Source organism: Dreissena polymorpha, chromosome 12 (assembly GCF_020536995.1).
Source record: "Dreissena polymorpha isolate Duluth1 chromosome 12, UMN_Dpol_1.0, whole genome shotgun sequence".
NCBI lineage: Eukaryota > Metazoa > Mollusca > Bivalvia > Myida > Dreissenidae > Dreissena > Dreissena polymorpha.
Window position 1 is genome coordinate 11943373 of NC_068366.1, and position 12956 is coordinate 11956328.

At 34.7% G+C, this 12956-nt stretch overlaps 1 protein-coding gene across 50 annotated transcripts in view; it reads right to left on the minus strand.

Annotated features, from left to right (window-relative positions):
- Positions 1-5018: 5018 nt before the first annotated feature.
- The window catches only part of LOC127854079 (sushi, von Willebrand factor type A, EGF and pentraxin domain-containing protein 1-like), a 92333-nt gene continuing 84395 nt past the window's right edge, over positions 5019-12956 (minus strand). For all 50 annotated transcript variants that reach the window (XM_052389020.1, XM_052389019.1, XM_052389018.1 and 47 more), the window contains 12 exons: positions 12346-12546; positions 11769-11963; positions 11192-11359; positions 10534-10671; positions 9963-10097; positions 9508-9633; positions 8558-8679; positions 7925-8257; positions 7378-7579; positions 6822-6991; positions 6314-6435; positions 5019-6163 (listed from right to left, as the gene is read on the minus strand). In XM_052389020.1, the coding sequence (XP_052244980.1) occupies positions 5764-6163; positions 6314-6435; positions 6822-6991; positions 7378-7579; positions 7925-8257; positions 8558-8679; positions 9508-9633; positions 9963-10097; positions 10534-10671; positions 11192-11359; positions 11769-11963; positions 12346-12546 (2312 nt within the window). In that variant the 3' untranslated portion in view covers positions 5019-5763. The remainder of the gene's footprint in view (positions 6164-6313; positions 6436-6821; positions 6992-7377; positions 7580-7924; positions 8258-8557; positions 8680-9507; positions 9634-9962; positions 10098-10533; positions 10672-11191; positions 11360-11768; positions 11964-12345; positions 12547-12956) is intronic.

Sequence of the window (12956 nt, forward strand, 5' to 3'; positions counted from 1 at the left end):
TAATAATTTAACGATACATCAACTTAAGTTAGAAAAATAAACAACATACCAAAAAGGTCAATGCAGTTGGATAAATTTAATCCGGAAAACAGACACATCAACATACGTAACATGATTGCCCCAATGATGTCTGCACGCAATACAAATACTTTCGGAAACGTGGAATGTCCTTATCTTTGATTCGTGTTCCATTTGATGACGTACTCAACTGTCCACATATGGAAAGTAAAGACGAATTGTATTTCATAGGCGTAAGCGTCGAATTGTACCTCCGGTGCATACGCTGCATTTAGCGCGATTTTAATTATTATAAATCTCGGACGCACTCGCGGTATCCCCTAACTTTTATAAAACTATTATACAACAAATGTTAATAGATATTGGCATTTTCTTAAGTTTGTCACTAAATGCCTTTGATTGATAGCGGTAAATATCGTACAAACCTAAAGTAGCCTATACCTAAAATACAATACATGAACAATAAAATACACAGAAGAAAGTTAACCTCCATCGAGATATGCATTGAAAAGCGACTGTATTGATATCTCGGCCATCAGTACTATTATATTTTAACATGAATTAAACTTTCAACAGTAAAGGCTATGCATTTTTATTAGAAGTTTAAGAAACAACAGATATACTAAAGTACTTTATCGTGTGACGTTCGTATTTGGTAAATTTCAATTGATATGTGCTCATACACGATCATGTATTTTTAGTTTTTGTTGAACATTTTATCTTATTTAGAGTTTCTGTAATTAACATTCGGCTTCTTTAAAATACATTTACACTTAAAACGTCTATCGAGTCGGGGAACAATGAAGAACCCTTAAAATGCGGATCACAATTAAATGGTTTCATTCGGATTTAAACAACGTTAATATAACGGTATACCGTAAGGGCCATCCTGTTTACACAATACAAGCCAGAGAGCGACAATGCGATAGCGCGATAGTAAGATAGCGACAATTCGATAGTACGATTGCGACAAAGCGATAAAACGATGGCGACACTGCGAAAATACGATGGCGACAATGCGACAACGCGATAGTCCGATGGCGACAATGCGACAATACGATGGCGACAGTGCGATAATGCGATGGCGACAGTGCGAAAGTACGATGGCGGCAATGCGAAAATGCGATATTGCGATAATACGATGACGACAGTGCGACAATACGATGGCGACAGTGCGATAGTACGATAGCGACAATGCGACAATGCGATATTGCGATAATACGATGACGACAGTGCGACGATACGATGGCGACAGCGCGATAGCACGATGGCGACAATGCGATAATATGACGAAGAAAGTACGACAACGAGATAGTACGATGGCGACAATGCGATCGTACGATTGCGACAATGCGATGATACGATGGCCACATTACGATATAACTATCGCATTGTCGCCATCGTACTATCGCGTTGTCGCAATGTCGCCATCGTACTATCTCATTGTCGCCATCGTACTATCGCGTTGTCATACTGTCGTCATCGTATTATCGCATTTGCGCCATCGTACTATCGCATTGCCGCCATCGTACTATCGCACAATCGCATTGTCGCCCTCTGGAATTTAATGCGTAACCTCGATGGCATTACTGTATTCCGTATAATATAGATATGTTAATATGTTCTGCATTATTACCATTAATAGAAAGCTTAGTTTAAAGCAAGTGATTTACATTTTTATAAAATATCCTTTTGAAAAATAAATTCCACCGTTAATACAACATGAAGAAGCAATTCGTCGGTGTCACAATGATTGCGTTTTATAGCAAGAAAAATATATTCTTCTTTTTAATTGCATTTATCGTTTACATTATTAATGTTTCTTTCATTTTAGGTAAAATAGTAAATAAACCAAAACTAATTATGTTTAGACCAATATCCATGGCGACTGACATGCTTATGTTCATTCTTAACTGTTTTTGTACTGGCTCAATGTATTAAATAAGTAAACTTACTTAAGAATATTTTTGACAAAAGCTGATTACGGAAAATGTAAGATCTAAAAAATTACCGTTATTCTCTGCATTAGATGATGCGCTACAGAAAACCCCTATGTATATCGCGACTAGAAATGCTGACATCGTTGTCGTCTTGACACTCGCCATAACACAATTGTCACATTGTCATCGGTGAAATTGATTCGTGTTATCTTATCTTAGACTATTCACCACAAACTCTCTGAGTAACGAGATCTGGTCATGGTTTTGATTAAGATTGCAGAGCTGTCTTTTAAACATTGCCAATTAAATGCAGTCGACAGACAGTATTTTCGTATGTCATAACCTTTATAAACTAAAGTGAGTTCCATTTGAATGAATATTCATTTAAAAAATCTCTAAAAGCCAACTTACTATTTTGAGTTTAATGTATGCAACATATATTATCAAGGTTTCTCTGATATAAAAAGTTGCAGAATAAATGTACACATTCACAAGCCGCTTTTGTCTTCCGTTCGCAGGAATGCCAACATGCAACATGCATCTTTACCTAAAAGATGTTTTGTATCTATGATTGTTATATTATTTGATATTGTCTTGCAAACTAAATGTCCTTATCCGACCAACGTTAAGTTTAACTTAAGCATTATATTATTAAGGAGACATCGCCCGAACGTTAAGCCGTCGGTTGTCAATTTTACACGTTCGGCGTGTCTTTATTTCTTAAGCATTATATTATTAAGGAGACATCGCCGAACGTTAAGCCGTCGGTTGTCAATTTTACACGTTCGGCGTGTCTTTATTTCAACAGTTGATGGGTTCACAATAAGAATGGCATTTAGTTGCGACACAGTTTGAGGTATTGCAAAACCTACGTGAAATGCATATCGATTTAGATGACATGCAAGGGTACAAGAAATGCGAGTAATACGCATTCCGAAAACATGACAACGTTCCTGTCTGCACATTCTACCCATATCTTCTATTTATAATGTTCATACGCCATGGGTTGCAATGCATCCCAAGACCAGAGACTTCCGATGCCCCCCACCCCCCAATAGGAATCGAGCTCGCCATTCTTATATACTCTCCTGACTTAAACAAACCATGCGTATAACAACACCGTGTCAAATTATACACCAATATACACAAACATCCAATTCTAAAGTTGTATTCAGTGATCTTATTTACGAGCATTTCTCTCTGTGTTTAAGCAAGTAAAATATCCTGTCCTGAACTTTCTTTAGGTCAGCTGTAGATTACAATACAATGTACTGGTTATCAATTTTACTGTATAAAATGTATTTAATAAGATGAAATTGGCGACAGTCTTGGCGCAACTTTATTTCCGTGGTCAATCAATTATATTAATATCTTTATTTAAAATTCTGATGAGAAAGAATTAAAATACACTTTAGCGTCCTATGTATACATCGCAAATGCGCGAGATCTTCGTGCCTGTTTTTGAAAGCAAAATACATATACATTGGAGTTCGCGTTGATCTTGTTTTTAATGTATATGCTCTTTTGCTTCAGTAGGACGTGTCTTACGTATCGTGTGTTTCTTTCTCAGCCATCTCCTGATTAACGTCAGTTTCTGAATATGGTCCTATATAAAGTTAGTGTATTTTTGTCATTTCAATCGGTTGCATTTCTGCATTTTTCAATATAAAATAAATACGTATTGTACATGTTTGCTTACAAATGATATTGCTTTTTAAAAATCACCGGGGAAAACTCAGACACAATCGGACATTTTCAATTTCAACATATTAACAATATTAAACAAATTTGTTATGTAAAACATCAGTCACTTTTAAACGTAACTTAATGCAGTTGTCACAAGTGCAAGATGATTTTTTGGATAGAATGAAATTTAAACGGCAATTTTCCCAAGTATAGCTTGGTTTACGAAGTGCATGAAGGCAAGGTGGCACAAGTAGGTGCTGAGCTTCCCTCTTAAGGATTGTATTTAATTGAGATACAACATCTACGATATGGTAAGTTCATATGTAGATAATCATTGAGATGGAACGGCGCGAATGGTCGCCGTTTTGTCATACGTCGGAATAATATTATTTTTTAACAAAGGATATGTATAGAATAATTGATTGCTGAAATACAAAGCTACAGATGCTAGAATTGAGTGTGGCAACATCCGAGACGGATGCTATCTCTGACATTTAAAGTTTGTGCCGAGCTGGTTGGTCGACGAAATGATTATTCTTTAAAAGTCTCGTTCTTAACCGTTACGAGTCTTCAGAAGTTTAATCTTGTCAAAATAACTCGGTGTATTGTATACACTTAGACGAATTTGAGATGTTCCCTGTTTAAGCCTCATTCTCTGCTCTCGGTATTCGTTCTCAGGTATCTTTAATACGTCCTTTTCAAAACATGCTTAAATCAAGCAGAAACACTTTACTTTTAAAAATATAATTTCCATTTTGTTTCTTATCGCAATATTCCAATTTTCATATGTATCAATATAATCAAGATTGTTGGCGTCAAGAAGCTGTGTTAGGCATCAATAAACATATATGATCATATATTTTCCATCCAAGTAGACGACTATTCGTGAATAACAATTTATGATTAATAACCTATCGAGTACTCTGTTTCCTTATTTTCTTCAAATTACATTGATAATGTACGTTTGGTGTATGCCATGGTGTGAATTGCCAGAAAGGTGTGACATTTTGATGCTAGTTTTGCGCTGTAAAATATGTTGTTATCGTAGTACTAAATGGGCCATGACGAAAGTTGCTTTGGATATATTTTAGGTTTGTGTAGTAAGTGTTCTTTTTGTAAATCGTACGTCAGCGTGCTTAGATTAATATAAGTTTACTATAATGAAAATGTGCAATCGTCGGATATGGTGTTATTGTTGTATTTTTCACATATTTGAGGACATAATATGTTAAGAGTTTCATAGGTCAGTGGTAGTTACTTTTTCAGGCTGCACAACTGATTGCCATTTTGTTGCTCTGTCTGACGTGAATATAATTGTCAATTGCTAGAGAATAGCCGAGGCAGATTTATTATTTTTAGAAAAAAGAAAGGTAAAACAATCACGTCGGTTTAATCAATAATACAAAAATGATGAATTCTAACATACATGAATATTTTATTGCTAAGTTCAATAACGTGTACGTTTTATGTAATCACAATTATAGAAGGTTTCATATGACGAGTATGTTTATTTAATTAAGGTATACATGTAGGGATTAATGTAACTATTTTGATACAACGCATTAAAAGCAACTTGATAACACAAATGACATCGAAAGTCTTGCCGTTAAGAATGTAAATCTTCTACCATAAAACCTTAAATGAACTAAAGCAGCAATTGATGAGCGATTTGTACAACGTGTACGTGACAGGCTCTTAATGAGGGGCAGATAATTATAAATACCCTTACACTTACAAACTTCATTATAAACATTAGTGTGTTCATTTCGCCCGATCTTTAGTTTATTACTAAATGAAACAATACGCGGCACAATCGAGCACCAAGTATTGAATTCAATAAAGGGAGAAGACGTTTTAAAATTGAAAATAATGTGTATATATTACAACCTTTTCTGATTAATATGTCAACACACGATGTTAATACTGGTATCATCATCACACAATACACACACTACACTAACACTGCAACATGTTCTATATGTATGGAAACAATAATGTTTATGACTGGAAAAAATCACCACATACATTTCTTCAAACTTACACGCTACTGCACACAAATTATGCAATACGTCAATTCATGTCAAGTTATATGATTACCTTCGAGAAAAATCATATTTTTTTATCCGAACCCAAACATCTTTTTCAGATTTCTGTACATAGTCATAAACATGGACACGTTATTAATACTGTCAACATTTGATATGGATTTTCTCTGCTCACCATCACTTTGTACATTTCTCACGACCCGATTTCGAGGATTCGTTGCTAATTTCTCCACATCCACCGACACGTCTTTAATTTGTGGAGTGTCTTTCTTGTCCTCCAGTGGTATCTCATCGCTGATCGTGTATCTGGAGCAGTCATCAGGCGGATTGATCTGCTGGTACAAGTGACAGTATTTCTGGCTGCCCTCAGGAGAGCAGCACTGGTAGTAGCCTTCCTGGAGGAGTGATGCAATGGTGGTGTTCTCAAACTCCGCTGCTACAGCCCCCGGATACTGAGACTGTAGTTTGCTGAACCTGAAAACACGTTATTTTCAAAGAAACAGTTAAAAACACGGATTGAACAATTAAAACACAAGACGCACAACACAATATGAACAAACGGATGTCACCTGAATCAAATGAATAACTAATATAATTTTACTTTAATTAAACATGCTAACTCACATGTAGCAGCATCTCTGTTTGATCCCGTAGGCGCTGAAGAACCAGGACTCGTAGCAAGTGGTGTGGGTGAACTTGGTTCCAATACCAGGTAATATCTCATCTTTCCGAGTAAACGTGTAATCCTAAAACATATAACAATACAAAGGATGAAAACGGCCACCAGTTTATATTTGTCTCGTGGTCTATGTTTATAAGCTCAATGGACAAAATACTAAAAAATGACGTCCATGGATATTATGACACTTAGCAAAAATGAGGTAAACATATTGTTGTAGAAGGTCTTTTATACAGGCGATCTCATTTAAAAATAGCATACAAAGGAGGAAATGGCCTATTAGTAATGCTCGTCTATTGGTTACTGTATATAAACACACTTCACTTAAACCTATTAATTGAGTAAATATAGTTCATTGTACTTAATACATAATCAATAATATTAATTTTTTTATTCGTGAATGAAGCTGAATTCATAAACAAATCGAAGCTAACACACGATTGAATTTCATACCTCCAACATGAGCACCTCTTGGCACGGACAGGGTAATGCATACACCAGCTGTTCTGTTATCCAGCTCTTTAATGTGCGGTTATTTTCCTTCACAAACTGCAAACACCTGGTCTCATTCCACATTGAGGCGGTTATAGTTGTAACGTTATACAGCCATCGGCCCGGGAATGCTATGCAAAAGACAACATTGAGTAAACACTTGTATCAAATTATAACGCAAACAAGCAACTTTAAAATGATGATAACAAACTTAATGAGTAATTAATTATTGAATAAAACCAGACGGCCTTTTCCAAACGTTACTATATATCATAGATCTATCCGAACCATTAGCCTATTAAGTCAATAACTTAAGCGCAATCGTATGTGTTTTCATTACAAAAGATAAAGGTTATATTGAAGATTTAATATCATTTTTTAAAACTTTAGTATTACTCTATACACGTTCCCGAAAGTTGTAGCTGTTTGTATCTTTATTTAAAATAATCTGATACTATATGAACACACTTCATGATAACATTCATTCTCTAAAAATTGAAGTGGTCTCATAAATTACCCGGGTAAACGTTTGATTCCTTATTTAGATTTGTAAAGTTGTTTCTTGTTGACAGAACGGATGCGGAATAGTCCAAATGAGTGTAACCACTGGCAACAGGTACTTCCGGTAGTGGTCTGATGCTGAATTGTTCTCTGTCGTAGTTGAACATAATGTACGTGTACATACCATCTGTCACTAATATGACTTGCATGGAAAGGTTCTGTAAATACAATAGCAAAATTCATATATAAATAGAAGTGGATGTGCTGAAAATAAACCATGCATATTTTTAATAAAAAAGACATTAAAATTGCATCTTCGAATCAACTGTAATTAACTTAAATGTACTTGTAATTGTTTTATTGTGTTTTCGTTTTAAACGAAGTTACACTAATTTCTGTCTGATTATGGCCAGTGTTAAATGACGAATATTGCGAAAAACTTCAATAGATTGGTTATAACAAAAAGCGAGCAGAAACTGGTGTACTGGTGTGATGTGCACAGGTAAGTCATACATATTTCATAATTTTCAAAAATATCGATTAAAACACTATTTGTAATTAACCTGATGATTGACGAGTTCATATCCGGGTTCGTAAGGCGAGTGAATAGTAACGTGTTTCCACGTGGCGACCAGGGCCACACTGACATTGAACTCGGTCTGGTTGGTGTAATGGCGAACGAGGTCCTGGATTTTTGCCACGTCAGACTTGTCTTTGTAAGTCAACACGTTGATCCAAAGACCACCATTTGATATATTTCGGCTGTCAATGTTAGTCCATAGCGGAGCAATGACGATATGCTTCTGAATAGCAGCTGTCCATTCGCTGGGAGTTTCGCCCCCATATTGATTGTAAAGTGGCTGGAAGTCGAGAGCGAGGAATCCATCCATGCTTGGCTGGAACACACAACGTTATTGTTTGAAACATTGCACAATTTAGATAAATCACAATGTGCGAGCGTCATCCAGAAAGGGTCGGTACACTTCTATTACATTGTATAAATTTAAATTAAATGCTAGCATTTATTGAATACACAAGATGTTAAAAAAAAGGTAGGACGGGACACCAGTTAAAGAACAATATTTAGGGACAAACTTGTAATTGCACATTGTTTAATATCGGTAAGACTTTGCTTCCATTTGTCTAATATGTAACGTACATACCATTGGAATATTATAATAAAATGGATACATTACCCTGAATAACGTGTAGTATGTTCCAAAGTACGGAAACCTGTTGGGTATTTGAAATGTATCTAAGATTTCGTTGTCACCATTGAATCTTGTACCATTGGTCTCAAATGAAATGATTACAGGCTCTAAAACAATGAGAATCAACACGAACGGATAATCGATTAAAATGATATATTGTGTTCATGACCAATTAACATTTTCAAATACATAACCTCAAAGCGACTAAACAAACAAGGCATATATAAGCAAGTAGAATACACAATGGATTTTAAAAACTTAAATTAGAATACACATAAATGTATCCAATTGAATACAAATTTGTGCCCAATGAGGTTCAAATGCACAGCATATATTGATCATACTGTTTTAATCTATAACAAAACTTATCGACGAAGAGTAAATAGGTATTAAAGGGGCCTTTTCACGTTTGGGTAAATTGACAAAATTGAAAAAAGTTGTTTCAGATTCGCAAATTTTCGTTTAAGTTATGATATTTGTGAGGAAACAGTAATACTGAACATTTACCATGCTCTAAAATAGCCATTATATGCATCTTTTGACGATTTAAAAACCCGAAAATTATAAAGCGTTGCAACGCGAAACGAATTAATAATTTGGAGAGTTCTGTTGTTGTCCTTATATTTTGTGAATCTACGAGGATTGCTTATATAAATTACAAAATACATATGGCATTGTATTTGGAAGAATGGCCGATTGGTCTATGTGATAGACTTTTTACTCCAGGACTCCAGGGGTCATTGGTTCGAGCCTTTGGTTACCTTTTTTGTTCTTTTTTTAATTTAATCTTGATTTTTTACTGGAGCTTTTTGTATCCAATGTTTACATTTATCAATATAAAGCATTTAATGACAAACTTCAAAACATGCCAAAATCTGTGAAAAGGCCCCTTTAATTAGTTTCATAACATGTTTTAAACGATAACTGATGCTTACCGAAACAGCCAAGGAAAGCGTTACCCTGTGGGTATTGAGGTGGGCATGAGCAGTTATAACTTCCAAAAAGGTTTGTGCAATGACCATGTTCACCACATGGGTGTGGTTCCAAACATTCATTAATATCTGCAAAAAATACATAATTATAGATGTTAAATGACACAGATTCTCAGTTAGTCTTTGACATTAAATAGTTTTTGAAATGTACTGAACACTATGTCAAGTTGTGTTGTGATAATAAAATGATTCCTTAAAATGAAAATAACGTATATTCAGTTGAAATAACATTCGAGCATACAGTGCAGCGTCTTGTTATGGCAACACGTTACAATAACATTTTACAACATTGAGCTCACCCGTTTTCACATACGCTTCACAGATACAGATGTATACGTTTTGTTCGCATTACAAATAAACTAATAAGATAGTAAAAAAATAACACAATTCGCCCATACCATTATCACATTTTGTACCGTTCCATCCCTTGTTGCATATACAAATATAACCACCCTGCAAGTTAACGCATGCGCGCGTTTTGTTGAGCCAGAAACTGCACTGGGTATTCGGAGGGTCCTCGCATTCGTTGTGATCTGTAGTAATTTATTGATGAAATACACATAACATAATCCAGCGTTTTGGATATTGCACATTGATAGCAATCGGTTATTGATAAGAAAGCTTCACAAAGGAAACAGCATTTGCCTCAGAAAGACGCGTACTAGTTTGTCTTTTTGTCATCGAGACAGAGTTCATTTTGTTTTATAGTTATAACCAAACATGCCATAGTGCTGCTAGTTCTTATCTGAAAGGCCGTATTTGTCTCTAAAATAACAAGACTTATTGCTTGACTTGGATACTAGGTACGTTCAAGATGTGCGGTTTAGAAGTATTACCTTTTAATAGTAAATAAAGGATCTTAAATTAAAACGATATTCCAAATTTTATTCTCAAAGAATAAATATCAATGGTCAGTCGAATATGACTTTATGATTTTGCTAAATCGGAAAAAATGTCCAATGATCTCACCTTCACACCTTCGACCTCTGTTCCCTTCTAGGTCATCATAACCCTCGATGCACTTGCACGTGTAGCTTCCCGGAGTGTTCGTGCAGTTGGAGTAGTAGTGACAGTCGTTTTGATCGCGCTTTTGGCATTCATCTATATCTATGTGCATAGGTAAAAATCAAGTCATACTGTACAGGATGTTGAACAAAAAAGTTAATACCAATTTTAACTTGTATTACTGCTACTTCTACTTTAACTCGATAACGAAGTGATTCTTAAATGTACTAACATAGTTATTCGAATGTGGTATGGTATTATAATTCAAGTCAAAAGCAAAAATTATTCCAAAAATAATATAACAGTAAATTAGCTAGATTTGTTATTTAAACCAAATTTAATGTGCATGTTTTTAAATTATTATATTAATAAACACGTGCACATGAAAGAAAACATTTAGTTTTTTTTACAAAAAATAAACCCTCAATAAAACTTCGAATGATGACAACTAATGGCTTACCTAATAAAATACGTATAACCTCAAAATTCATCTTGCAAAAAACGAGAATATTATAAATGGCTATTAATCATGAATGTCAAAATTACCAAATGCGACAACACATATTATTTATACAACGTATCCTTATACATTATCAGCAAGCGTTGTTTGTAAAACAATTACCAGTGCAGTTCGGCGGATTATTATTCCACAGACCACTGCTGTTACACTTCAGAGTGGTTACGTCAACGGTGTGGTAGCCATTGTTACACGTATAGTTTACAGTGCTCTCAAATGTCCAAGGTCCACGCGTAACTTTTCCGTTGCTGATATCATGAGGTTTTCCACAGTCTGATGGATAATGCATGTTTAGCTTTGGGATCTTAAGTTAAAGTTAGCATCAAAAGAACGGTGAGGAATTATTAGATAAAACATTTGTAGGTATAACTTTCGGGAAAAACAATGTTTATGTGTGCAAGCATTGACCTTTAACGACATAAACAGTGAAATAAGTCTTATCTTATGATAATTACAATCAAAAACACGCACCGAATTTTAATTTAATAATCAGTTTAAATCTTGGATATTTATACATGGCAAATTAACAAACGTAATTTAATTAGGTATATTAATATGAACAAGTAAAACAACAAACAATAACAGTGAACTAAAGGTTGTTCGGCGTGAACCTGTTTTCTATAAAGTGTAACACGTTAACATCTATTTGAGATCGTAGTAGTGTTGTTTCGCTTCGTGATACCTTTTCTTTCGCACCCATGCGACACGTCCCAATAGCCGCCATCAGTACACTGAATGTGTTCGACCGTTTTATTGTTGTCGTTTTGGCCTTGTAGACGGTAACCGTCAATACATTGCACGTTGGCAGTTGACTGATACGTTGTCCCATTCGGAAACGTCACGTTGGCATTTCTTGGGTTCAAATCATTTCCACAATCTTTTATAATAAAGTTATTCTTATATAACAGTACACATTTAAACATAAAATATGATAACACATGATTCTAAGAATTAAAAGAAATGCATACTGGTAATCCAAAGCAAGTTTTTACTTATACATGAATCTGTAACTTACTAATCAATAATCTGTAATGCATTTTTTTGTATTTTTTTGTAATTTTAAATCATTCTCAACGTTTGACGGTATTACATAATATAACTAAGAACTTAAACAGTGACAATACGATTACAGAGTTGCCTTATAAAACCATACATTTGTATTTCTTTTACTATACCTACTCACAAATGTACATAAAACGCATGTTTATACGGAACAAATTGTAAGCGCGTTTCAAAGTGGTTGTTTCAAATTGTTTGACCTTTCCGTTCACAGCCGAATGAAAGTTGCCAAGATCCGTTTGAGAGACACTGGATTTGTTCATCAACTTGATGATTGTAATGAAGTCCGTAGAGCCGATACCCGGTAAGGCATGTAACAGTGACATTGGCCTCGTATAAAGTATTACCAGATGGTTGGAGACCAACATGGGCGTTGTTTACGGTTACAGCTGATCCGCAGTCTATACAATAACAGAAGTATACACATAATAACTATGTAACGGATATTTGTTATAAAGACGATTCTGCCCTTGGTTTATTTTAGGGAATTTCAAAATTCTAAGTAACGCTAATGTTACCATGCAGATTTTTATAAATAAAAATAATTACAAACGCATTCAGGGCAAAACGCATTTACTCAAAATTGACTGCCTATGCTTGATTAATTTGTGATACAATTTCAAATATAAAACAAAGTAAAATTACAGTTATATTAATAATAGATCAATAAACACATCACTTAGAATTCCTGTACTTAAGCAGATCAATAGCAATACATTTAGAAACAAGACAAAACACATGAAAACATAAACAACAGTATATACAACTGACATAACAGCCAAGGCAGCCGTGTGGATATTTATATTTAATA